The sequence below is a fragment of the Tauraco erythrolophus genome, chromosome 4 (genome assembly GCF_009769465.1).
Source record: "Tauraco erythrolophus isolate bTauEry1 chromosome 4, bTauEry1.pri, whole genome shotgun sequence".
Lineage (NCBI taxonomy): Eukaryota > Metazoa > Chordata > Aves > Musophagiformes > Musophagidae > Tauraco > Tauraco erythrolophus.
Window position 1 is genome coordinate 78,097,086 of NC_141468.1, and position 27,367 is coordinate 78,124,452.

At 41.7% G+C, this 27,367-nt stretch overlaps 2 protein-coding genes across 2 annotated transcripts in view; both read right to left on the bottom strand.

Moving 5' to 3' along the window:
- Positions 1 to 27,367, bottom strand: part of FGFR1OP2 (FGFR1 oncogene partner 2) — a 357,712-nt gene that overhangs the window by 126,176 nt on the left and 204,169 nt on the right. The gene's annotated exons all lie outside the window — the stretch shown is intronic.
- Positions 20,555 to 27,367, bottom strand: part of BMAL2 (basic helix-loop-helix ARNT like 2) — a 40,243-nt gene continuing 33,430 nt past the window's right edge. Inside the window, exons 15-17 of the mRNA XM_086611241.1 lie at positions 26,943 to 27,030; positions 24,637 to 24,745; positions 20,555 to 22,953 (exon numbers count right to left, since the gene is read on the bottom strand). Of these exons, the coding sequence (XP_086467367.1) occupies positions 22,817 to 22,953; positions 24,637 to 24,745; positions 26,943 to 27,030 (334 nt within the window). The 3' untranslated portion in view covers positions 20,555 to 22,816. The remainder of the gene's footprint in view (positions 22,954 to 24,636; positions 24,746 to 26,942; positions 27,031 to 27,367) is intronic.

The following is a 27,367-nucleotide window of genomic DNA, read 5'->3' on the forward strand; positions in this document are numbered from 1 at the left end:
GCCACACGGCTGTAGCGTGTCTCCGGTAAACGGAGGGACGGAGTATTAGAATATAAGAAAATAAAGAAATGCAGCCACGCATTAAAAAATATCTGGTTTTCTTTGGTATCTCCTAGTTCTTCTGTTTCAAAACTTCGGTGGCTGACTACAGCTTTTGATGCTGTGGCATCAGTTTCTACAATTGTTTTTTGGCTCATTTTCCTCCAATCTTCATGAACTGTTCAGCCAACGGGTAAGCGCTAGCGCTGGGCTGAGTCACGGCTCCCACGTCCAGCGCTCCGTCCCTTCCCGAAGTGGCCGGAGTTGGACTTGGTCAATAACAAGCACTTGGAACAAATAGGGATCCCCATAGAAGCCCAATATTCATCAACCTTTGTTTTCTGAATCGCTTGTTCTGTTGATTCCTTTTTTTCCCCCCACACTTTAATTAATTTTTAATGCAGAAAGTGACGATTCTTAATAAAGAACCTAATGCAGAAGGGCTTCGTTAGTCCAAGACCGTGTTTGAGTGAGAGCTCTCTGAAAACAAATCTGAGCTGACAGAACATTTCAAACAACTGTTTTGAATTCTTCATCAAAGAAAATACCTTTGCAAGTTCAGACAAATCTCTGATAAGGTTTCCTGGGTTGCTTATCTCTCATCTCCAGGAATAGCTTAGCCCTTTTTGCTCCAGGCTGGTTTGCAAGGAAAGGTTGATTTTCTCCACCTTTGTGAAACAGCAGCAGCCTCTGAGAATGCAAACTCCTCACGCATCCCTCCCTCCTGCAAAGGCCGCAGGAGGTTACAACACAACACAACACGTAAGACTGTTTTCCAACATTTTCACAGTTTGAGGAGGTGAAGGGAAAGAGCTTCCCCCTCACTTTTGCAATGGGAACACGTACCGTCTCCCTGGTTACAAATCAATAAATGGCATTAAGCCTTGTATTGCATGAGCTGGCAGAGGCCTTTTGAAGGCACAGCACCGACTCTTCTTCTTACACGATCTCCTTCGGGCAGTACTTTGAGTCTTCCACGCGTTCACGGCGTGGTACAGCTCGGGATGTGGTGCTGTGGTGCCGTTATCGTTCGGCTGGATCAGTGGCGTGGGCAGACGCGCTCCACGCCTCTGAGATCGCTGGCATGAGGTGGGCGTCAGGGGTGGAGGCACACGCAGGACCATGCCCCCCGGCCGGCAGTGGCTCTGGAGTCAGACCCAGCCCCTTGCAACCAGCAATGGATAGCACTCTTATTAAACCTGCAGTGCATCTATTCCCTGGTTTTGCCTGAGCCTCATTGCTGAGAGGTAAACACAGGGCGGTTTTTAATGCGCAAGTTGTCCTTGCTGCGTTCTCACAAGCATTACTGTCTCATTTTAGACAGGTTAATCGGGGGTGTTAATGACTTGTGATCCAGAGTTCAGTTTTGCTCTCCTCTGGAAGTCATGAGGTTTTGCCAGCGCAATGGTCATTAGCCCCACACCTCAGTATCAGTCCTCGCTCACAGGCAGGGCCCTGAAATACAGTAACAAACCATGTACATGGCAATCAGTTTTAATTATCTTTTTGTTACACTTCAGCATCTTGCTGGGCCACAGAAGTTTTCCTCTAGACCAAACCCACTCCCCAAAATACACCAGCTGAAAGAGCCAAGGGACCTCCTTCCCAATGGGCAAGGATTTCACACCCAGGCCGTGCATGACTTTCATTTCAGGAGAGCTCAGAAAGTGGATTCTGTGTGTAGCTCTCTTTATTCCCGGACGGGTGTTAACCCTGAGGCTGAGCCAGGGTGTTTTCAGGTCAGGTCTCTGCTACTGAGTCTCCTGGCACAGTTGTGTCAGCCAGAGCTGGGATGAGATAAGATCCTTGGGAGGCAGAGCTGTGCCAGCAGAAGCACCTTGTGTAGATGTAGGTATAAGTAGAGAAAACGGTGCTTTTTGTCCGGATAGCTGATTTCACTCGAGAAAGCTGGAATTCGCTCTCTCAGCAAAAGTGCAGTTTTACTGTTAGAAACTACATCAACCTTGGAAACATTTGCTCTTCTGACCAACTATCTTGACTATGCTGTCAAAGCTGTCCTGGCTTTCAGCTACCTGAAGTATCCTGACTGTTAAATACTCAACAGAGCTAATTGTTCGAGCCAAAACCTCGAGCTTTGGTATGACGCTATGTTTAGTCCTGGGACAAAGCACTGCACAAACAGTTTCTGGCTGTCAAATCAATAACTTAACCTTCCTCCTCACGTTCAAATTCCTCTCCAATCCCTTCCTAAAAAGGAGAGGGAGAGAGGAGAGATGCAGTGCCCAAAGGATCCAGGAGCTGAAGTACAAAATGCCCCGAATTGTACCACGCAGAACAGTCAGGCTTCTGACCTTGGCTGTCCCATCCCTGCATCTTCCCACAGCCAAACTTTTGGAAGCACTGTAAGAAACTGAACGCTGCGCACGGAACCTGCTGCTGAGCTGGCAGAAGGGATGCTGCCCTTGGCTCTGCTGCACTGGCCAGGCAGATCTGCTTAGGGCTTCTCTCCAGAGTCTCTAGCTTAAACCTCTCAGAAGGAAGCAGGCTGTTTAAGCAATGATCAATCAGCTCCTGTGCGTGGGGTTGTTTCAGGTGCCTCTGAGGTGGGGGTGACTTGTAGGCTCAGGAGCCTCCAGCTGCAGTATGAGGCGAGACTGCACCAGGAGGATGCAAAGTGTTTCCATTTGAGAATCTGCGATCTAGGGATTAGCAGTGAAATCCGTCTGTGAAGAGTCTTCCAGAAGGCTGGATAAAACAGAGTCTCCAAGAAAGGGCTGGAGAGAAGATGCCATTTCACACTTGTGTTGTTCATACTGTCTTTGGCAAGGTGCTTGGTGTGGCTGTCACTGGCCTGTTGAGATGATAGTCTTGTGTATTTTATCTGGGACCTTGTGCGGTTAGCCCCTGAAAACCAGGAAAAAGCAAACTCAAGTTCTTTCTCAAGTGGGCAAGAAAACTTCCCATAAAACTTTGCACACCCATGAGGGCGAAAAAGTAATTAGCTGCGGGGACTTCTCCAGCCTGAATGCCGAGATGAACGTCAGAGATACATCAGTGTATGTCTGGGAATCATAAAAAGCAATAATAATAAAGAGAGAAGGTGCTGCACCTTTTATGTAAAACAGGAGCAAGAGAAAACCTCCTGGCGTGAGGAATGCACACACATTCAATGGCAACAGTGTAGCTGTTGAGAAGATTGTTTCAGATGGGCTTTGTCTTCCTGTCATTTTGAGTGATTGCTGTCATTAAAAGCAGGAAAGGAGAGATTATAGTTTGAAAGTTTTACATTCTTAAATTTCTGCAGGCCTACAAAACATTATTTTCCTCTCCCTGGAGGTCTCCCACTTGCTAATGTAGCTATAAGTGTACCTTAACTGGGCTGAAATACTCATTAGGTTCATGCACATGCAATTTTCACAGCACTCTCTCAATTTCTGTATCGGCAGAGAATTCTCATACTTACACTCAGGAGCTGCTTTCTGGTGTACTCAGTAGAGATGATGGCTTGATCAAGGGCTAGAGAGAAGCCCTTTGGGTACTCAAAGTGTTCGGCTTCAGACAGAGGAAACAATGTTCCACAACTCGGTGGTGTAGTAGTCAGAACCCAGCCTGTAGGTAGCGGCACTAACTTTTACTGATAGACCTCGCTGTGGAATGCACCAAGTAAGCACGTCTCCACTGAAATACACACAATGATCCGCCAGCAAGGCAGGTACCCGAGTTCATGAAGTACTGCAAAATGTCACCAGAGGAAAGCTGGCATGGTGGGTGCAGCAGGACACAACATTGAATGTTTCTGCCGGCGCCTGCTGAAAACCCTGCCAGAAACTCCATAGCATCTGCCTCATCTGAAGGAGACATTCTTCTAGGTGCAGCCAAACTCATTCCATGTTCAACTCACAGTCTTAATCATGTCTGACCTCACCATTACCCTTCATCTGTGCCTGGCCAGTGATGACACCCTGCACCTGAGCTTCTGTGCCCCAACTGCTAGGGTAACTCTCACTCTTCATTTCCCACTAATTCTGAGCTCATATTGCTCCAGTTTGCCTGGCACTATTTGCATACAGACATGATGTTATCACTCTTTTGTTCCTTTCATAATGACTTTCACATTCCCGTTCCCTGAGGAAATGCATGAATTTTTTCCTTAATTTTTCCCTCAGTTTCTCCAATACTCAACCCAGCACATCTCGTGGTTCAATTTGTTCTCAGCATTGACTCCTAGATTGGCCCGTGATGAAAAACTGCCAGTGCTACTGAATGCAGTCTTTTTACAGCTCTGCTAACACCAGGCTTGCAGGCACACCCAAAAGCCTTTTAGCAGGGATCTCCAGCGAGTAAAGCACTAGCACAGCGACAAGCGCCTTTCTTAAGAGAATCTCAAATACTGCATACTACTGCCCGGGAGTTATTCCCTCCACAGTGCCAATGAAGAAAACAAGGGATGAAGAGGTGAAGGACGTATCTCAGATGGCAGTGTAACACCACACAGAGTCTCCCGAGGAAACCTCTGAGCACAGCGGTGCGTTTGCGCAGTACAGAGTAGCTGAATAGCTGCATTCCCACCGGCCGGCCCCTCTGCCGCGCAGCTGGCAAAAGCAGCCGTGGTGCGGTGCCAGCCCCACTTCCAGAGGCGCGGATATCTCTGCCCGGCACGCTGTAGACTTAACTGTAGTGACTTACTCCAGATCACACAATGAGTCAGTGTCAAAGCTAGCTCAGTCAGCTGGCCTCCAGGCTCAGGCTTTATCCGGCCTTCACGAGAGGAAAACAGCGCCGGTTCAGACATTCCTTAAATATTAGGGCTGCGAGGGCTGCGGGGGAAGGCGAAACTATCTTGCCTAGATGAGAACAGGAACCACGTTTGCTTCCCATTTCCAAGAGCCCGAGATCCGTGCACCTTGTTTGTTCCTGGACTGGCTTCTCTGGAAGCACGTTTTGCTGATGACTCATAGAGGTGGGAAGCAATGGCAGGCTCCCAGGCTGGGTCACCCGGGGAGCGCGCAGGGTAGGAAGGGCTGCTTTCACAGGTGGCGAGCACCAAGCAAGTTAATGACTCAGAAGTACTCAAATCTTCTGCTCTAGGAGAAACAAGAGGCAGTAAGCAAAACCTCAGGGGCTGACTAGGACAGTGACCAAGCTGTCTCAGCGTATCAGCCAACGCGACGCTTGCCGTGCTCTACGCAAAGTGACAGACAACCGTGAAAACAGAGATTATTTCATCCTGAAAGAAATAAGAGAAACATGGAAAATACAGCTCAGAGGGAGCGTGAGGAGGTGGTGATCATCAGTTTAGCTGCTATCAGTTTTGGTCTCCCTCTCTATCTCTCCAGAAAGTTTACACCTTAAGAATGAGGACAATAAAGCTTCCATTTGTGGAAGACACTTATTTTCTAGGCTAGAAAAACCATCAAAATGATCTCTATTCTCCACATGACTTGTCAGCCCTGTCTTTTTGTGTTAAGGATAAGTAGAAGAAGAGACAAAGGGATTTTGTTTAAGTGGGGAGTAAGTCTCATCTCAGTATGGCTGGTATGAACAGTTTATAAATAGAACTTCGCTAAACCTATAAAGCTAAAAATTTTTACACTATTTACCTGAAACAAACTATCCAAGGACCATTCATGAGACAAAAAATGGGAAAAAATTAAAATCATACATTGGTGTTCTTATCAAAAGATGTGCAGGATGAACGGAATTTCAGTCATCTGAAATTTCAGCAGAAATAGTTCCCTCTTCCCGTTACAAAAGTATCTGAATATCTTACTGAAGTTATTACACAGACAATTTAATCTAGATGTAAAAATGCTTTTTTCAGATTGCATTTGTTCAACAATGTCTATATTAAGGCTGGTGAAATGTTTTTTTAACTTCCATCCCAGGCAAAGTGTTGATTTTGACACTTTGAGAGAAACAGAGCCACGCTTCTGGGATGAAGAGACGAATATTCAGGATTTTCACAAAATTATATATTCCAAGAACAGCAGCTAATCAAATTAACATGAAAATCAGAATATAAACATTGAGCTATTCCCTGGGAATGCACAAATGGGTTTGCCCACCGTTTAGCCAGGTCAAAGCAGTGCTGACCAAGGAAGGAGGTGAGGGCTGGGTGGATGCCCTGTGGCAAGCAAACAGCACAGAAGGACTGCCAGGCTGTGGGGTCGCTCTGTCCTGTTGAGCTGTGCCTTCTGCATTCGCTTTAGGTGTCCTGCTGCCACCGCAGCTCCTCCACAGGGACAAGGTGGACAGGCTGGATGCAACACAGGCTGCAGAAGTGAGCAGGGCTTGTCAGTGAGAAAAGGTTAAACACGTGTGAAAGAATAAGCAAGGCATAGAAAACAGGCGAGCGTAACAAAACAACGTAAGGGTGGATAAGCCAATGTGTGTCCCAGATGAGATTAATTATACTGTGAGACTAATCTTGCCGAAGATGGAAGGCACACCTCCTCCAGCAGCTTGGCTTCAGGAAAACACCTGCGGCTGTCACGTCTAGTTGGCTAAACGCCCTGGTGCAAAATGGTTTTACTAGCCCTATCAGCTCATTAATGCACAATTTGCTAATGCACAGGCATGAGGGCTGGGATCCTGCATCAGCGGTCCTGTTGTGGCGGTTTTGTCTTTGTGCCAAAAACTTCTGAGAACATTTTTAAAGAGACAGCTCTCCGTTAATTCAGGTAACAGAGTGCCATTCACTGGAGGTTCCATCAAGACCTCCGAGAGCTGAAGGTCTGTTTCAGTGAGAACAACTATATCCATCTTCTGTAAAAATGTCTTTGGTTCCTAAAATAAATATTGTATCTTAAAAAAGGTTCTTAAAGAAAGTTTCAAATTTAAGTGACCAAAGTTATTGTCATTTCTTCTTAACATCTGTGGATGTTTCTTCTAATCCTGGGTTCAGTAAAGAACTATTTAAGCATTTCCAAGTAACTTCCTCTGCAGCTCCCCTCACTCAGATGACTTCCTGTATAACTGCATACAACACTGCTACATTTGTACATAAACCGCCTTAAAATTGAAACAAAAATGTCAGGAAGTTCAGATACAAGGCCTTTAATTCATCTACAAAACATGTGCAAGGAAGATTCAAAAGAACTTTCAATCCATCTTAGGCATCCAAGGAATGGTGTTTTCACATTTAAGATAAAACAGGAGTTGAAGTAACCATTATCTTTTGGCAAGTGTTTTGCAAACATAAATGTCCCCCTCAATCTTTGGAAATCAGGACTTTAGACTGCATTATATTTTAAAATCTTGTTTTCTTTTATAGTATATGCATATACTTTTACATATACATAAGTAAATACTTAAGGTGGATTCATTAATAATTCAATAGCCCACTTAAGATGTAAGCCTATTTAAAATAAAGCACAAAATTCTTACACTGGGTATTAAAATATAAGTTTAATATTTTTTTAAATGGATGAAATAAAATCAAAGGTGAAAACCATAAAAGTTTGCTGTTCAAGTTTTAAAGAACATAAAAATCATTGAACTGATGGAATTACCATCTGAGCATCTGGAACAAGAGCTGGCTGAACTGAACCAGGTTTTGATAAAAGTGATTTTTCTACATGTGCAGAAAGAATATTGGAGCTGAACAAGTTGAATAATCTGAAACAGAAGTAAGTTCAAAGCTGAGAAACTGATGGAGAACTAAATGCCAAAAAGTTTGTGTTCCTCACTACGCTGGGAAGAAAAGCGAGGAATGAAAGTGGCTGGAGAGCTGCCTGGCGGAGAAGGACCTGGGGGTGTTGGTTGACTACCGGCTTGATATGAGCCAGCAGTGTGCCCAGGTGGCCAAAAAGGCCAATGGGATACTGGCGTGTATCAAGAATAGTGTGACCAGCAGGAGCAGGGAAGTGATCCTGCCCCTGTACTCGGCACTGGTGAGGCCGCACCTGGAATATTGTGTCCAGTTCTGGGCCCCTCGCTTTAAGAGAGATATTGAGCTCCTGGAATGAGTCCAAAGAAGGGCGACTAAACTGGTCAAGGGGCTGGAAAATAAAACTTATGAGGAGCGGCTGAGGGAGTTGGGGCTGTTTAGCCTGGAGAAGAGGAGGCTGAGGGGAGACCTGATTACGGCCTATAAATACTTGAGAAAAGATGGTGGGGAGGTGGGAGAAGGGCTCTTTACATTAGTGATGGGTGATAGAACAAGGGGAAATGGGCATAAGCTTAGTCAGGGGAGATTCAGGTTGGAAGTTAGGAAGTATTTCTTCTCTGAAAGGGTTGTCAGCCACTGGAATAGGCTGCCCTGGGAGGTGGTTGAGTCCCCATCCCTGGATGTGTTTAAGAATAGGGTGGATGATCTACTTGAGGATATGGTTTAATGGGGATTAGGGATGGTTGGACTCGATGATCTATAAGGTCTTTTCCAACCTAGAAATCTATGAATCTATGAAACTGTGCTGGATTTCTTATCATAAAGTATGATGGGAAAACATCTTAAAATCCCAGGGCTTTCATGTTCTCTATCGTCATTCAGCCCACAGGATCCCTATCGGCTATGGTAATCAGTTTGGGCTGTCAGCTACCAAAGCTGCACTGTGTATGGGGTGGTATTTTTAAATTAAACATGTCTTATTTTACATATAGAAGGACATTAAGGCAAGCTGCGCTCCTGCTTTTCATAAAAATTATGCAGCTGATTGCTACTACACTAACTGGGAGACAGACATCAAAGGCAGACTGGGAGACTGACACTGGCCCCCAGTGACTTCAACCAAAACGAGTTGCAGGCAGCTTCAAAAAAATTCGTCTCATCCAACCTGAGTGTAGCCATAGCACTTCCAAAAGGAGGGGGCAGAAGTGAGTTCTCGCTCTGCTCAGAGCTCATGTCCTCTCCCCTGTGTCAGGTCTCAAGATGGATTTAACCTGGAATTTGCTTTCGGTGGTGAAGCAGCCAGTCCAAGCGTTGTGGAGGCCTGCCAACAGCTTTGGGAGTTTCACAGGGGGAAATAATAATTATGTCTGTAAATAAGGATTTGAACTTCATAGAATCATAGAATGGTTAGGGCTGGAAGGGACCTTCAAAGGTCATCTAGTCCAACCCCCCTGCAAGGAACAGGGATATCTCCAACTAGATCAGGTTGCTCAGGGCCTCGTCCAACCTGGCCTTGAACGTCTCCAGGGATGAAGCATCCACCACCTCTCTGGGCAACCTGTTCCAGTGTTCTACAACTCTCATGGTAAAAAATTTTTTCCTAATATCCAACCTGAATCTACCTCCCTCTACTTTAAAACCATTACCCCTTGTCCTATCACAACAGGCCCTCCTGAACAGCCTCTCCCCATCTTTCTTGTAGGCCCCCTTTAGGTACTGGAAGACCGCTATAAGGTCACCCCGGAGCCTCCTCTTCTCCAGGCTGAATAGCCCCAACTCTTTCAGCCTGTCCTCATAGGAAAGGTGCTCCAACCCTCTTATCATCTTCGTGGCCCTCCTCTGGACTCTCTCCAACTGGTCCATGTCCTTCTTATGTTGGGGGCTCCAGAACTGGACGCAGTACTCCAGGTGAGGTCTCACGAGGGCAGAGTAGAGGGGGAGAATCACCTCTCTCAACCTGCTGGCCACGCTCCTCTTGATGCAGCCCAGGATGCGGTTGGCCTTCTGGGCCGCAATATCAATACAGCAGTACCAATTCCAACATCAATAAAGTAGTACGGTGAAAATGGCCGAGTGAGACACCACAGCCTATTGCTGTGGGAAGCACGAGAACAAGAGGAGGTAGCCTGGGAAATGTTTTCTTATGCAACCCCACGTCCCTCGCTGTGCCTGGGCGGGAGGGCAGCAGCTCTTCCAGCAGAGAGCTATAAGGAGGAGGATTGAGGAGGCGAAGATGGTGTCATTTTGAACATAGAGCAGAAATTAATCCTCACCAAGAAGAGATGCCAAGAGACACAACGGCAATCTCCAGTCATCTTACCCTTGTCCTTCTCCTCCATCCCTTGCTATAACCTGTTGCAGATACTTGCCTTCTGTTTGAAACTACATAAGCAGCTTCTGGAGGCAAGAAGCTGTAGTGTAACCACAGGTCACCACAGAGCTGTGCCTCTGTCTTCGCGAGGTCTATACCCTGATGTTGCAGGAGGAGCGAGTGCATCTCTTTGACAGCTGAAATTTGCTTCTGCGCTATGTTCCGTGAGGGTTGGTATCGTTTATTTGTTGGTGCCCCGCAGCAGATCTGCCTATCTGCTTGAACGCTCCCACTTCATGGAAAAAGCCCCTCCAGCCTTTTAGACAAGCTCTGTAGCTTGCAGGAGGGGGAAATGTCAAAACAGCACAGAGTGATATTTAAAGTAAAGAATTACCCACCAGAGCAGGCTCCTCTGGAGTGGACATTTCTGAACCTAAGCTAGCACAAACTTTGTTTGGAATAATTTGTTCTGCTGTACGTGCACCGGTGCACTCACTGGGGATTTACCTGTCTCTGTGGCCGACTGTATCTGTCAGTGAAATCAAAGATTCCTCATGGTGACATACGTAGCTGGGTGCCGAGCAAGGCAGCGCCGTTGCCGTGATTTGGTGTGGCTACGCAAGCTGGGGAGCAGACGCGGTACCCAGGGAGGATTCCCCCTTGAGCCATTGGGGTTCCTTGTACGTTCCCAGCCTCTGCTACACACGCAAGATGGTGAATCTTCTGTTCCCATCTGCTTTCTGGTAATCGGGGACCAACAATTTGCAGAATTTCAGAGAAACCTAAATGCTGCTTCTGGCCTAATCCAAGTGCTGTCTCTGTGATGGGAATGTTCTGGGTGACTTTCAGCGACAGCACTGCTCGCTCAGTAACTGGCAGTAAACAAGGCACCGCGAGTCCTCACTTTGGGAATCTCATCTAACTAAAGGTGGGATTTTTTTTTATAGAATCCATTAATCCTAGATATATCTCAAAGTAGCTGACTTGGCAGTAATGTCTGATGATGAGGAATGGATCATCAAGGACAGGTGCAAAGCAGGGGTTAGCTACATCCGATAGAAGTGTGTAGGTTCAGGTACTTCTACACACAGCCTTCTCTTAGAAATTTCAAACTTCCCCTCAGGCTTAGGGAATAACAGCAGTTCACACTCCGCACACTGCAGGGAACACGTGCTAAAATCACCTAAAGGAAGAATTACAAGTACACACCCAGCGATCGCCCAGGTAAATGTGCAATTCCCAAGCATTTTGGCTACACAATTCTTTTCAGCGAGACACGAAAGCCTCTGTAGCCTGTGTCACTGTGTGGGGACAGCGAATCTACAGCTGCCATTGGCACCGTGCTGCGTTGCAGAATTACGTCTTCTGTGCATCATTACTGAGTGTTGAACATCCAGCTATAGAGAAGACAGCTGGGTGGGCTATTGTGAGACAGGAAATACTATAGATAGCAGCTCACCACCGGATTCACTTTTAGCACAAAGCTTGTATTCATATGCCATTTTCTCAAAAACCTTAAAAAGTCAAGTCACAGTAAGAACTCAGCCTTACTGTCAATCTGGAGAGATTTAAATATAAACAGCAATTGCTGTAACAGAAGCGTAGAGCTAATGTGCGCACGAGTTCTTTTCTTCAGGCAATCACAGATCAGCTCCATGTGCTGGTTTTCTAGTCAACAGCTGTACTCCAGCTATTGATTCAACTTCAATTAATCAAGCTGAAAAATGGTGTCTCTGCTTACAAGTGCAGCTTCTCGTATGCAACTCAAGTTTGCTTCATCATGCTTATTCTGCTTTTGAAGAAGAGCGACCAACAAAATCATTACTTTAAGGGTGCAGTGTTCCTCATCAGGCCAGGAGAGCCAACAGCAGGAGCCAAGAAACTTCTCAAGGTCTTGAAGTCTGGCCACTCTAGCGTTCTGTCATATTCCCCTTCTTGGTTTTAACCTAATGGTACACTAATTCATTAACAAATTGACAAGAACTTTCCATCCCATCCCTGAGCTGCAGTACAACCTGCAGCATCAATTTCCTTGTATCGGTATGGCATTAGCGATCTACTTGATATACTGTTCAGCAATGCAGCCTTAGCTTGGAAATAATTACATTTGGCAATTATTAACTCTCCATATGTGCTGCTTTCCCAGGAAAACTAGCTGAGTATCACTAATGTGCGATGTCCCGCTGCCTTGTGCACTGTATGATTGTTTTTACCGTAACAGTAAAGCAATTATTCTCAAAAAAAAAAAAAAAAAGAGAGAAAAAAAGGCCTTTGAAGTGTGGAGTACTTTGAGCCTTGTTTTCACAGGTGGGAAACAGAGACAATGGTATTAAGCGAAGTCCAAAGGTCACACAGGTTGCCTGTAGCAAGGCAGCAAAACTAGACACATATCTCAAGCACCAGGCTAGTTGTTTAAAATGGATGATTGTTGAACTCGGTACCTTTGTATATGAGATGTAATAAAAATAGCCATGGAAGCTCCCTCCAATTTTCCTTCTCTTTCACAGGTTTACCAAAATTTCTGCACCAACACATGTCTTTGAATGCAATCTTTAGTGTGTCTAAAGGGCCTGCCCTAGCTCCGTGTGAGGCTGAGGAAAAACTCTCAGTATCTATCGTGAGGGTAAGTGAAGTTGTAGGCACTGATGTTAAAGCACTGGAGTCCATCCATCTGCCCAAACATCGCCAAGAAGCAAAGCTATTGCAATCATGATGGCTCACTCATGTCCTTTACCCGAAAGCACGGGATTTTACGAGCAATAAGGTTTCAACCTTATCATGCCAATGAAAATACAAACAGGTTTTTGACTTTGGCTCTAGATCGTGACTGGTTTCGAAATAAAAATCTGAGTAATCTTGGTCCCAACTGTTTTCCTAGTTTGTTTTGTCTCAGCTCAGCAGTTTCAGTTTCCAGCTTGCTGTCATAAATCCCAGTTATAGGGATCACCCTTTACTTGGAGGCTCTCAGAACTGAGAATTACAAACATCTTGCATCTGCACATCACCCTTTGACTACAAACCTACTAAATTCATGAGGATCAAAACCTGTGAGTAGGGCTACACCAGTATCTGAGGCATAAACATTTATGTAGTACAAAGCAAACTCAATCACAACTGGTGCTACGTCATAACCTGGGTTTGCACACTTGGCAAAGCAGCCAAGGAAACCAAAGGTGAACTCGGTGCATCCTCTCAAGGCTGAGGAAATCTCTCTCCATCCAAGTTGAGGTGTGTCAAGAGGCAGTACAGCATGACAAAATCCATGGGCCAGGATCTTTTAGCACAGCACAGCCTTGGGACAAGGTCATTTGATGTCTATATCCAAGTTTCTACTTCTGTAAAAAGACTAACACATAGGTTCAGGGGTAATGTTTGAAGTTGCACAGTGTCTAAACGTATGCAAACTTATACCTGTGCTATGTATTCTTTTTAGTCTACATTGTGCCAGTCCTTGGAGGAGAGAAACTTTATTGGAGACATTATTAATCCAAGTTATTTTAGCATTAGTAAAAGATTAAGAAAAAAAGACCCCCCCTTCCAAAAACTACAGATAAAAACCCCACAGCAATGGGATTTGGTGACCTCCAAACAGCAGTAACACCCATGATATCCTAGCAGGGTGTCAGACTCAATGGTCTAATTCCTCTTCTCAGCCTTAAACTCATTTAAGTGATGTAATTCTGCCACAGTCCTGATAAATAACCCCCAACGAAAACCCAGATAATGAGATTTTGTAGATTAAGTTAGTCTCACTGCAGGTTTCTCATTATGAAGACCAGGTAAAAACCTACTTGAATCCTCTTTATTTCAGAAGGCGGACGAGGTGAGACACAGCTCTGAGTTACCTGTTACAACATTTATTGAGACTGATGGTAGTGCATAACACTCAAACAGGGAAGTGTCAGTCTCGCTGAGTATGTCTCTGTTTTAATTTGCACTTGTCTTTACACCAAGACTTAACTATATATGGGAAATCACGTGTATGCGCAAGTGACTGAAGAGCGGATATTTTTGTAGAAGCAGGACAGGGTTAGGCCTTTGTTTCTCATGGAAGTGCCTTCAGATATGGCACTTTGCTCCCTTACCCGCTTCGAAAATACAAGCCAAGCAAGAGTACTAAACTCACCCCTCTTCCACAGAGAGGTTTAAGTATGAGAGCATATGTAGTGAGGCCAGCTGGGCGACGCAAATCCCAACCAATAATTATTCTTCATTTTCATTATGATTCAAGTGTATGTAAAGATCTCCTCTATTTGGAAAAAAAAACAACTTCAGCAGTGAATGATCAGTTTTCATCTTGAGTGAAATGTGGTCACTTCAGGAGACTCATTCATGCTTGTGAACAGAAGCATGCTCCCTTCCTCAGTCTCCTTCTGGCCTCATGAATCTTTCCCTTATTCCTATACAGTGGTGCAAGTTTTAACAGGCAGGACAGGAAAATGTTTTCGTTTCAGTTTATAGGCTTTAGGAAAGTAAGTTAATTGCTCAAAATACGCAGCAATCTTAAGAATAGCCAGAACATTGAGAAGAGATTTGTTAGTGTTTATTGAAATATATTCTCAAGAAAATGCTATTAATACTTTTTTCTAATGTTATTGATCCTGTGCATTTCTTTGAGAAATATTTTGACTAAAATTGTTGCCCTAAAAATCAAATTAGGTTTAAAATTGAGGTGCAGATCACTTCTATTTAACTACAATTTTACGAATATCTCAATATAATTTTGATGCTGTCAACCTTTGCTAGAAAGTTATTTTTCTTTTTTGCCTGTGGCTCCACCTGTTTTTCTTATGTTCTATGTTTTTTTTTTTTTACTTCCAGTGCAGAATCACTGTGCTGCCACAAGCTTTTGCTTAACCACCAACCAAAGAAGCAATTTGGTTGCGGAGCCTAATTCTTCCTTGTACACTCAAGTGCAAATACTTATTTAAACATGTGGCTAATTCTAAACAGAGCTAGTCAAGCCAATAAAGCCACTCACATTAAAATATCTGTGAGATTAAGCTTTTAGGCTCTGTTTACACCATACTGAGTAGTGCTTTGTAGAGGTACCCAAGCTGGATCTGGAGCTAGATGGTAGAAGACAAGCCAAGGAGGTTAGTCCTACAGGTTTTGCTACCATAACTAGATTATTTCTGGGATTTGCTGGTGTGCTGATGGTGCTGTACTGTGCTGTTTACAAAATGGCCCGTTCAGAACTAGCCCTGGACTTTCTCAAGGCAGTACTGCCCAGTGTTATCACACCGTTAGTACTATTTAGTAAAGTAGGGATCTTTCTGCAGGAAAATGCCACATCATTTGAAAAACTCAAACAGTATATTTTGATATACTGCAGACATTTTTAAAGCACTTGTTTATAACCAGTTATGGGTTATACTATTTCCAGCTGAAAATCAAACATGTATAATCAAATTCAGGCCACTATTTCAAAATTAAAGCTCATACAATGAACAGCTTAGTATGTAGAACTCCTCCTGAACAGCTACCAAGCACTGCAGTTTTTAACCGATGATTAAATTTAGCCATCGTGAAAGGAAGTAATGATCATAAACATCATTAAGACTCTATAACGATTTATGCCTCTTGCATTGATTTTAAAATGTGGACATCTGCATACCTTAGCTAGAATACAACTAGTATTTCCACTAAGATGCTGAAATGCAATTTAAAAACTATTCAAAGACCTAATTCCTCAAGATCGCAGAAACAGACTGCAGCCTCAGTAGAAATACTGAAGAACCTTTTTGCTGTTATTTTTATTTATGAAATACATTATGTAAAATGTGAACTAATTTCACTGCTTGGACACAAACATCTTGTCAAAATGCTGGTTTTGAATATAAGTTTTTCTCCATGTCATTAACTGTGGTACTAACCTTGCATGCAGTACATGAGCATTGCTGAATACTTTTTTTTTTGCTTCTTAGCTATCAATAGCTGTATATGACTTAAATTTATCAGTTCCTGAAAAGCTACAACATTTAGAAAGTTTGGTAATATCAAAAGATGCATTACTACATCTACAAGCCACAAAGCAAGTTCTGCTACAATGATGTCATCTGCAGCCTATGTGAATTAAATATATACTGATTTATATATCTAAATGCCCACATATCTATCCAATGTTAACCGCAGAGAAAGAGCAGAAAAAAAATATAGCCTGGCTGTAGAGAGGATTTATACCCAGCCCGCTCTTCTACTTTGAACTTCAGTTTTAACAGCCACCTTGCAATTATTCTTAATATTGATCTTGGCCACACTGAAGCCAGAGGCAAAGAATCTTAGCAATTTTTGCGCAGTCACGTGTGCACACAGTTTTTGCTAGCATAAATCAATTGCAATGTTAAAGGCCACTTGGGACTTATTAAAAATCCTACAAATTCTGGTCTGCATTCTCAGCGAAACTCAACTTTCAGAAGGAGCAACACTGCGAAGAGCTAAAAGCTTGTTCTCCATTACGGCTATGTCAAGGATTGGAAGAAGTATCCCAAGTTGTTTAACAGTGAGGAAGAGCTTAATCATCCATTGGCATATACTGGACATTTCACTGAATTACAAATAGAAGAGCCCATAAATTTCCTTGCACATCAGTGGCCAAATGAAAATGCCTATGAAAGTCTGATCACTTAGGAGAAAAAGACCATTTGGTCATCCCATACAGCATGTGCCTAATTCCCACATCAGTAGCCAGAGGAGGTATTTCTTGACGTACAACGGAATGAATTAGGACTACTGGAACAAGTTAGAAGTTCTGTCCTGTGAGAAGCTTCTTACCATAAAAACATAATTTACTGGACTCTAAGTTACATCTTCCAAATTTCTTGTTCCAAAAATACCTGAAGAACTTTGACTCTGTATTTGAGTGGGACAGTCATCAAGACTACAAATGTCTCAAATCCAAACTGTGAAAGCCTTATTCCCTATTACTCTGTCTTAATGCCTTGGCTTGATTAAAGCAAGACTGCAAAACCAGGCTGAAAGCAGGAAGATGAGGAGTTAGAAATGGTAACTTTGCAGTCCTTCTGAAAAGGGTCATGTTTACGAACACAAACAAGCCGTTCCAGCAGTGTAAATTCCACTCAGCACTGTGCCCAACTCCTTCCAGATTAAAGCGAAGTTTCAAATGCTGTTTAGATATTCTCTAGAAACCCAAAATTAACAGTTTTGAAACAGGTTTGACTATTTAGGGACTGCCTGAACAGGTAGCGGTTGACGTACCAGCCTAAGCAGGAAAACAATCCACTTGAAAATATTTTCTCCTCAAACTGCTATCAGTAATTCTCTTCACCATTTTTAAAGTTACTAACTCTTATGCTTATCACCAAAACCTGAAACACTATTAAAGTGATCAAGATAAGAAAGCTTACCAGGATCAGTAAATGGTTTAAATACGACAAAGATGGGAGATAGAGAAGAACAAACAATCCAGTCTCCTTTGCTTTATCACAAAGGAACTGACGGAGCACCATGCCACGGCCCAACTTATGCACGTCTCTTGCTTGTAGTGTGATGTAGAATTGCATTTTAGATTATTTATGTAAGTAGTTGTCCTGAGTGTCTTTTTTTTTTTGGGAGGGGGGGTGGGGTGGGGTGGGGAGGGTGAAAAATGTGTATTTTTCTTGCAACTGTATCTGGAGTTTCACTCCATTTGATCTTTCTGTTTATCTGCAAACTCCCACAACATTGGAGTGCTTCCCATGGCTTTCTACCAAAGCAACTGTAAGAACTCTGGTATAATGACCTCTGATCTCCAAGATACACAACACATGTTTTTATACTGGAAACTTCAAGTTCCTTACAGAGCTTGGATACAAAATGCCCCAAGAGTTAAAACATACTACAGGAAACTAAATACATGGGTTTTTTTTTTAAAAAAAACCTAAAAGTATGCTGTAAATTACTGTAATAATCCACGAGCAAGGCAGCTCTGAAAAAACATATGATTTAAAAAGTTTTAAAGCTGGGGGTTCATAAAGGAGGAGTCATAAAAACCTAAGTGATGAGTAGCACAGAGACAGGAGATAAGAAACAACTGTTTGCTGCCTCTTCCAGTACCAGAAGCAGCGATCCCCAAATGAAGTAGTAATCTGCAGATGAACTTTGCAGGAGCCAGAACGGAGAAAAGTGGATTTCTGGCAATAGGGAGGAGGCCCATGGCAGTGTCTGTTAAAGGAGTTGGCGGGTACAAGTAGTTTCCACGAGCTCAATGGGGGTTGTTTGAACGGACACACTTGGAATAGACATCCCTCAGGGTTTACCAAATGGATAAACCAAATCAAGCTCAGGAAATCTCCCGAGCTGAAAACAGTTGAAGCAGCTGCTGTGCTTATCTTGTTCTTAACTTTTCTTCAGGGGTCCCTCCTGTCCATTGCTGCCTGCAGCAGAACCGGCAGGCTTAAACACCGGAGCTGCTCTTAACATTCCACACAGAATGAAGTGCAACCAGCCTGGAGCACTTCAGAACAAGTGTTTAGCAGCTGACTGTATCTTGCTGAAACAGGTCACCTGCCTGTTTTTTGTTTTGTGTTGGTGTTTTGTTTTGGTGTTTTTGTTTGGGGTTTTGTTTTTATTTTTTTTTTTATTAAGAGATTTATCATCTCTTCAGTGATAACAAAAGCATTATCTGATACTGCAACTATATTTGTCCAGAAAACAAGAGTATTCTTAAAGATATGGCAAATCAAATGTGTATAAAGTATGAGGGATTAAGAAACCAATTTGCTTATCATGCTATTTTGACAAGATAAACCTTAAGGATGGAACTGCTCCTGTCAAATAATTTTTATCATCTTAAATTATTTTGTCTAAATACTAAAGCCTCATAAGTATTGTCTTCTATATGTTATAGCCCTATCTGTAAGATTTATGAAAGAAGCAATCTTTGAAGTCAGATGCCAAATCATGGCAGGGGGTTGGAACTAGATGATCTTTGAGGTCCCTTCCAACCCTAACCATTCTATGATTCTATGATTCTATGTGTTGTTTAAAGGCATTGCATATTACCTGAGATACTGTATAGTTCAAAGTTCTCGTCTTTTTCCTGGATCCTCTAATTCTGCTGCTCTGAATCATGGCTTTACATCTTTAAACCTGCAAGAACCTGTAAATCCAAGTATTTTCTTGACCTCTATATTTATGTGAACAAAATAATTCTCATCAGGGATGGGGAATAAAATCTCCACCTTCAGAGACGTCCTAAGTGGCACAAAGCTTTCCAGCTGGTGATTACTTCCTGGAGTTCCAGGACCTGTTATGAATTTATATGATGTATGTCAACCTACAAAAACAAAGCAAAAGATTAAGTGAAAGAAGACAGATGTCAGTCTGGGGAGAAGCTGCATCAATTACAAAAGAATAAAGTCTTCATTTCAGTTTGGATCATGAACAGGAACACCCTACTGTGAGCAACCACAGTAAAGTTATGACTAACTTCAGCCTTCTGTGCTTGTGAGCAAACCAAATTTTCCAATACTCTAAAAAAAGCATAAGATGCACAGAACAGTCCAGAACTACAGTGCACCTCAGGAAAGAAACACGGAGTGAAGCTGTACTTCAGATCCATGCAATAGCACTGTACTCTGCTAAAGGGAATCCCAAGAAGCAATTTCACCCACAAGAGCACAGAAAGGATCCCCCCTGCCCCAACCACAATGTTAAATAGTTACAAGAAATGCAAAAATTAAGGTTTAATATATTAAAAATAAATTAAAAATTAAGGTTTAATATACTGACACCTTCATGATTCATCACTGCAAGCCCAGGACTTCCTGCAGTCTACCTCTGACCTAACGCGGGCTGGTGAGAGCCAACTATTATCCTCTGCCAACCCAGACCCCTTTCTCTCTGCCCAGGTGGTATCTGCCTCTAACACATACGCATTCCCTTCTCCCAATTCTGAAAAGAATTCTCTCATGTTTTCCTGTCAACACAGGAACTGGTTTCCCAGATAAGCTGCTGCTTGTATCAGAACTCCTCTCCCATCAAGATTTTCTTATCTTTAACTCCGTTATGTGCCCGCACTAACAAATTACTTGACCCATCTCCAAGTACAACCTCAATAACTAATAAAGCTTTTAAGTGCCTGTTGACACCTGCTTTGTCACTTACCATACCTACCCATGGCGAGACTCCGTAAGAATCGCATCCATGTGCTCTATCTGCTTCTGATTAAACAGGCTCGCTCAGGTACAGCTGCCAGGCACGCTCCTTTGCAGAGGCAGCCCCATTAGGCTGCAACATCAGGATATCTTAGCACCTAGAAAATGCAGGTTAGTCTGTATTACAAAGTTACCCTGGCTAAGGAATATCATCTTGAGCTACCGAAATCCACATTAGTTCAACATCCCCATTTGTATTTTTAGGGAACAAGCCTGGGATCTGAAAGCGTAAGTACTTCATATTTAAATTCAGCGTTAGGGAGAACTGTCAGCAGACTAACAGCAGTGCATCTAAATAATGTTTTATTGACCCGATTTAACTACATCCTCTGATAACCTGCACCATGCCAACAAAAAAACTCTGTACCTCACTAGAATTGTATTGTGATACGAACAGAAATAAGCACATACCATCTCAAACGTGTTCAAAAATATGTATTAATTTAATCATAAATATTTACAAGTGACACTTTTTCTTGTAAGCCTGCTTTAAACCAGAAAAAAAATTCACGAATAGTAAAAGGAGATCAATGAATTGAGAGCCACAATATTGATCACTGACTGCGAAAGACTCAAAGTTACATTTTTGTTTGCATCTTTAGGGAAATCCAAGAAGAATCCAAACACAGTGGTTTGACTCTAGATGGTTACATAAATCTTGTGAAAGAATTAATATGCTCCTTCAGTAACAACATCTGCACCATTTTCAGTCTAATCCAGTTAAAAAAGAAAGTAGGTTGAGGAAAGTCTGTATAATTTTAAGTTATTTATTTACTCATTTATCTGTATCAGCTGCAGAATTTCATGTTTTATTTAGAATTTATTTTTCCCTTAATGCTCAAAAGCATAAAAAAGAGAAAATGCGTTTTACAATGACAAAAATTGAAATTATCAAATATCATTCATGTAAATAGAATCCTATCAATTCTTAGAAACTGCCTGTTCATTTTTCTCACTTTGCTCCATGATATAGCCCAAAATTAAGTTTCTGTGAAGAAACGGAAAAGTTTATTCTAATAAAGGTAGAGAACAGGTAATTTTGGCCCCATGACTGTAAAAAGTACCCCACAACTTTGCATGCAGGAAGCCACATGCAAATTCAATGTGAAAATCTACAGACTTAAAAAAACCCAACCACCCACCCAAATGAATCCAACGAGTCATTCTAGAAAACTTGGGACACGATGTCACCAAAAAATTCATCGTTTGCAAAACGATTCATATCTATAAGATATAAAGCTGCTCTGTCAAAGCATAGGAAGTCAGGGCATGACAAAATTAGGTATTCATTCAGGAAAGGGTGGTTGTCCGACAGTGGAGGTGTGACATCTAGTGGCTACCACTTCCATTTGCTCACACTATTCAGCCTTCGTAAAAAGATCTGAAACAGGCTGCCCATCACTCGCCTTTAGTGTTAAAACAAATGCCATAGTGCTTATGGTAGTGCCTATGTTTAAGTATCTGTATTTAAAAACATGCACACGTATCAAATATCTTCAAATGCTTTTCCATTTTAACCTGAATTAAAAAAAAAAAAAAATCAACAAGAAAAACAATGGTCTTACGATATATAATCGATGCAAAAATTTGTCTAAACCTTTAATACCAGAGATAAAAAGAGCCACTTTGTATATTAATGCTATATTGTTCTAACACAACCTATTAAGTGCCATGTTCTTGAGTAATTTGCTACAACTGGGATACAACTCTTGCACAAGCTCTCCTCCCAAAGGATCACCCTATACGGCATTTACTTACAGACAGCACTATATTACACAAATATTTTTAAAAAGTCACAGGATCAAGCAATAGAAAAGCACCCTAATCTCTCCAAAAACATGGAAACTATAAAATATACTAAAGAATTTTAACATTTTTTCACTAATAGACAGTGCTAGCCCCACCCTGCGACCACGACAATCTATCCAAACTTCCCTAGTTAGTAAATAACCTATGATGAGTCCAAAGTGCTTTATTACAGTTACAGCGTTACTATTCTCAGGTTCTATGCACTGCCTCTCTAATAATACATTACAAATAAATACAAAATAGTAATTAAGATTTTGTACACTTTGTCACGTTTGCATACAAGGGAAGTGACTATTTTTCTCAAAACATTCTCTTCTGATTGTTATGGTGATCTAATTCAAACCCTTGCTCCCAGAACTGTATGCTTTATTTTTGACTACAAAAATTGCACTTCTGAAAACGGCAAGGAATCACAAACTGCATCATTTGAGAATTACAATACCTTATTTTACAATTGTAGTGTGTGCAAATCATCATTTCAAGGAAATTTAATAGTTACAAATATTTTTACATTGTGTAAGTACAGTAGGTTCTACAGAAAGTAACATAATCAACGCTCTACCATTTGAAACAAAAACAATAAATAAAAGTTTAAGTATTAAAACTAAGAAAAAATATTCCTGTACATTGTACAGTACACCTTTTGGTTAAAGCTTCTTAGCAAAAATATAGTAATGTGTTTTAAGCATTCCAGTTACAGATGGTTCAATATTAAAATTTCAAGGTTTCCCCATCATGAAAAAAATATTGCATTTTTCCATAGGTACAGCAGAAACTGTCTCTCTCTGAACAAGGCTTCAGTCTTTAAAAATATATAGACAGTAAGTATGAATTCAAATGAAACTTTAAAAAATTACAATACAGTACTGAGGATGTATGGTTGTTGTGCATTACGGATTTTACATTCCTTCTTATTTTGAAAAAGCAGAACTAGAGAGCCCACTGAATATCACTGAGTTCAGATGGATCCCCAAGTCCTCCATCAGCCTCCAGGTAATTCATAAGAGCCGTCATAGCAGTGTCATCGTTTTCACATATTGCATCAAAGTCCAGCTGAGAATTACCACCTACAAAATTATTAAAACATGAATGTATGCAGTACAAAGCATGAAGAATACGGTAACTTTCAAAACATATTTATGTTATGTTATTATATTTCCCAACACAAGAAGGACATGGAGCTACTGGAGCGAGTCCAGAGGAGGCCACGAAGATGATCCGAGAGCTGGAGCACCTCTGCTATGAAGACAGGCTGAGAGAGTTGGGGCTGTTCAGCCTGGAGAAGAGAAGGCTCTGGGGTGATCTTATTGCAGCCTTCCAGTACCTAAAGGGGGCCTACAGAAAAGCTGGAGAGGGACTTTTTACAAGGGCATGTAGTGATAGGACAAGGGGCAATGGATTTAAAATGAAAGAGGGGAGATTTAGATTAGATATAAGGAAGAAATTTTACCCTGTGAGGGTGATGAGGCACTGGAACAGGTTGCCCAGAGAACTGTAGATGCCCCATCTCTGGAAGTGCTCAAGGCCAGGTTGGATGAGGCTTTGAGCGACTTGGTGTAGTGGAGGGTGTCCCTGCCCATGGCAGGGTGGTTGGAACTAGATGATCTTTGAGGTCCCTTCCAACCCAAACCATTCTATGATTCTATATTTATTTTTAAACAGCACCTTCCTTTGAAGTAGAGGCAAATGTTTACACGTAAATGCTTAAAAAACCAAACCAATAATTGAAATAATGGCTGTCTGCAGACAGTTATAAAAACATACTTAACTTGATTTAAGAAGCCTTAAGTCTTGCCAACCCACTGGACTACCTCCAGCTGCTAGCTCATAAAACTTGTATCCATGCCGTGAAGTTCATGTCACTGAAGTACAAAACTGCTTTCTACTTTATGTCACTTTAGTGGGAAACACAATCATCTACCTGAATTCTCATGTGATGTACTATACCAGATGAACTCCTGAAACCTTAGGAGTTCCTATGTGTTAGCTGTAGAAATCAATGTTATATCCTTGCCTTTAACAACAGTAAGGTAGAACACTTTAGCTCAAGTATCTATGAAAAACGTTTCCTTGCCTGTCTTGGACAAATGTTGTGTGGTTTTTGTGGTTTTTTTTACCTCCAAAACCCTTATTTGGGGATAAGCTTTTTTGTCCTTTGGGTTTTGATGTTGTACGTTATGCTTTTACAGAAATGTTTGCCTTTAATGTCAAAAATAATACAATGGCATCCTCCTCTTACAGGGCAAGGGAATCCTATATCTATGCAAACTGCTACCATAGTGCATACTTGAAGGAGGGGAAAAGAAAAAAAATTATTTCCGAAACATTTTGACAGGCCCTTTGTATTGAGTGTTCATAGCTTGCAGTTAAGAAAGAGATAAAGTGCTAAAAGGACAACAGTTCACAAATCACAACCAGTTCCCTTACATTGCACTGAAATACTTCTCCTTAGTCATCTCTCTTTTCTGGAGAGAGAACTAGTAAGTACCTGATTAAAACTGTGGCATGCAAGAATGCAACGGTAAACTTCTGTTACAGGATGTTATTTTTGTCATGAGATTCAATCCAAATCCTGCTGTTTCCTTTCCAGTGATAACACATCTGTTTCAAGACTCCTCTCATCTTAAGATAGACAAATCTCTTCACAAGTTATACGCGGTTGTAAAGTGGCGTTCTCAAAAATTACACCATTTAGCAGAAATGTCTTCCCCTGCAACCCCCAAAATACCCAGAAGAGAAACAAATCTTACTGAGGAGAGGTTCGGTATTGGGAAACGGAATAGCACCCTGGTTTTGTTCTGAAGTCTCTAGAACTTCTGGTTCTGAAGGACATAACTGGATCAACTCTTTATTTGGCACCTGAAAGAAGTAGTAAAAGGGACATAATTAAATCCTAAAATCAGTCACAACTACTACGTTACAGAAACATCATAGATTGCTGTCAAAATATTAAGAAATAAACAAAGCAAATGAAGAATATGCATCAACATGCAGATCTACTGCATTTAAAAATAATTTTTTTAGAGTTCACACAGCACTGGACTTGGCTTAAATAAAAGGTGTTACTTACACATCTGTCAAAGGTACTTCGCAGTGACGGCATCTGCTTTATTGAGGGTATAATTCAATATTCAGCAAATAAACCCAGCACAACAAATTGTACTGGTACATACTTTCCATGTCTAGTACCATAAACTACAAATTCCCAGTGACATCATGTTTGTCAATGTCGACACACTCTAGCTAAAAGATAAAAAAAGACCCTCATACCTCCCATGTTCTATATGCATTGTACTATATAAATTATTAACTTGTATCTTTTCTGTTATTTTGCATCTTGTTACCATCGAGATAAAAATCTAAGTAGTTTTTAATTATTTTTTGCCCTTCAGAAAAACGAGGCTAGCAACACTAGAGATGGAAGTCATCCTAACCCAAACATATCAGAAAAACGTGTTGGTTTTTTTTTTTCCCCCCATTTGTCTCATGTAACACATACATGCAATTTAGCAGGAGAGATTTCTTGGGTTGCTTGTCTTGTGTATATTCTACTAGGAAACTAGTAAAGTTGAAATGCTTTTGAAATGCGTCGGGGATACCAAAGCACAGAATAAACACCTTCAATTATGGATATCACCCAGCTGGCTTGAATTGGTCATTATCTAATTAAGGTTTAGGCCCTGCCTACAAAAGGTGGGCCATCTCCTCCTGGCTGTGGGAGATGCAACGATATCCTTGGAGTTACAGCCTAGGCTGGTGAGCAATATCTGGTGACCCCGATGTGATCCTCAAGACAGACCCTGAAGACCTCGACCCTGACTCCCTCGCTGGAGCCAAAAGAGCCAGAGCCAGAGCTGGAGCGAGAAGTCCTTTGCTAAAGAAGGTAAAGCTGCTACCCTGAAAGAGGGAAGCGTGCTGGAGTCGGAACGAATGAATTGGGTCTCTGCTCACCATAAAGCCTTTCTGAAAACAAAAAAAACCTGTAAAACAAAAAGGGGGAATTACGGATCTATCACCCAGCTGGCTTGAGTTGGTAATTATCTAATTAACTCAAGCCATTTCCTCCTGGCTGTGGGAGATGCAACGACATCCTTGGAGCCGCAGCCTACGCTGGTGAGCAACATTCAATGAATACAATGAAGTTATGATTAGACGCTGCATGATTTAAAGAGTTCAGTATATGTAAGTCAACAGACTCTTAGGGAGAAAGACCTGTGTGGGGCAGGGGACAACTGACTGTAAAAAAGGGAGGAAGCCAAAACAATCCCTAGTCCAGCCAAAAGAGTCCTAGTACTGTTAGGAAATGAAAATTGCAACAGGAAGATAAACTGTCTTCAAAAGAAAAAAAATTTACATTCAAAGAAGTTCTGATGGAGAAGTAAATGTTTGTTCATGCAGTGCACAATATAAAACATACAATATATGTAGGTAAAGAATATTTTAATTATTCCATAGCTATGGTCAATAACTACGATAGTTATTAGTTTGTGGTGTTACCAGCACCTACTAGTTTAGCAAAACAGCATATTCTATCAATTTTTAGAAGACTATTGAAATACCTTCAAAGCAAAAATTTTAAACATTTCAAAACTGAGAACATACAGCATAGATTTTAAAAAGGGTCTTCAAGTGCAGTAAGATTAAAAGTACAAATGAGAGAAAACAAGAACGGTATTTTATTTAGGTGGAAACACTTTCACTCTCTGACAGTTATTTGCAAAAGTTTTAATGCAATTCCAAATCGAGAAGAGTCCTCATCACGTGCATGACACTCATATTTAGCGTATTTGTAGAGCTTCAGCACAGATCCTAATAATTGAGTGGATTCTTTGGTCCTCTCAGTCTCAGGAATAGCCCCTTAAGGCTTCAACTGATGCCCACATAAATGAGGTTGGAACTTTTGCTGCTGCCACGTCTCAAAAGACTTTCATAGCCGTCAGGTAGTTGGCAATACCTTACACATTCTCTCACAAAAACACAAGTCAAGGTAATTCGGTTCAAACATAGGCTTTGAGCTACCTGACATTTAGATTTCCCCAGGCAGTGACATACTCACATTGCTGCAGTTTACAGTTAAAGCTGGAGAAGGCGACTTTCTCAAGAGATGTGATGGACTTAACTCCCCAGATGGTGAAGAGTGCAACCTAAAATCGTATACGTTTAGTTGATTTACTGAGTCACGTTGATCATAAACTGAAAAATAGTCTGTGTTGCAGAATACACCAGACCTGCCCAGTGCCAAAGCATGAGCCAGCTAATCTGAGACAATGTTGTCTTAAATTCTCCTGAAGATTCTAAATTCTCCTGCTCCAAGTTTTGATAACACAAAAAGCAGAAGAGATCAACAAAGGCCATGGGTCATCATTACATAAGCACACTTTTATTTTTCTGATTGCTGGTTATTGAATCACCAACACTGTCAGACCGAAGAGTAACAGGTTTCAGAATTATGCCCGCTGGGACAAACAGGTACGTTTCAAA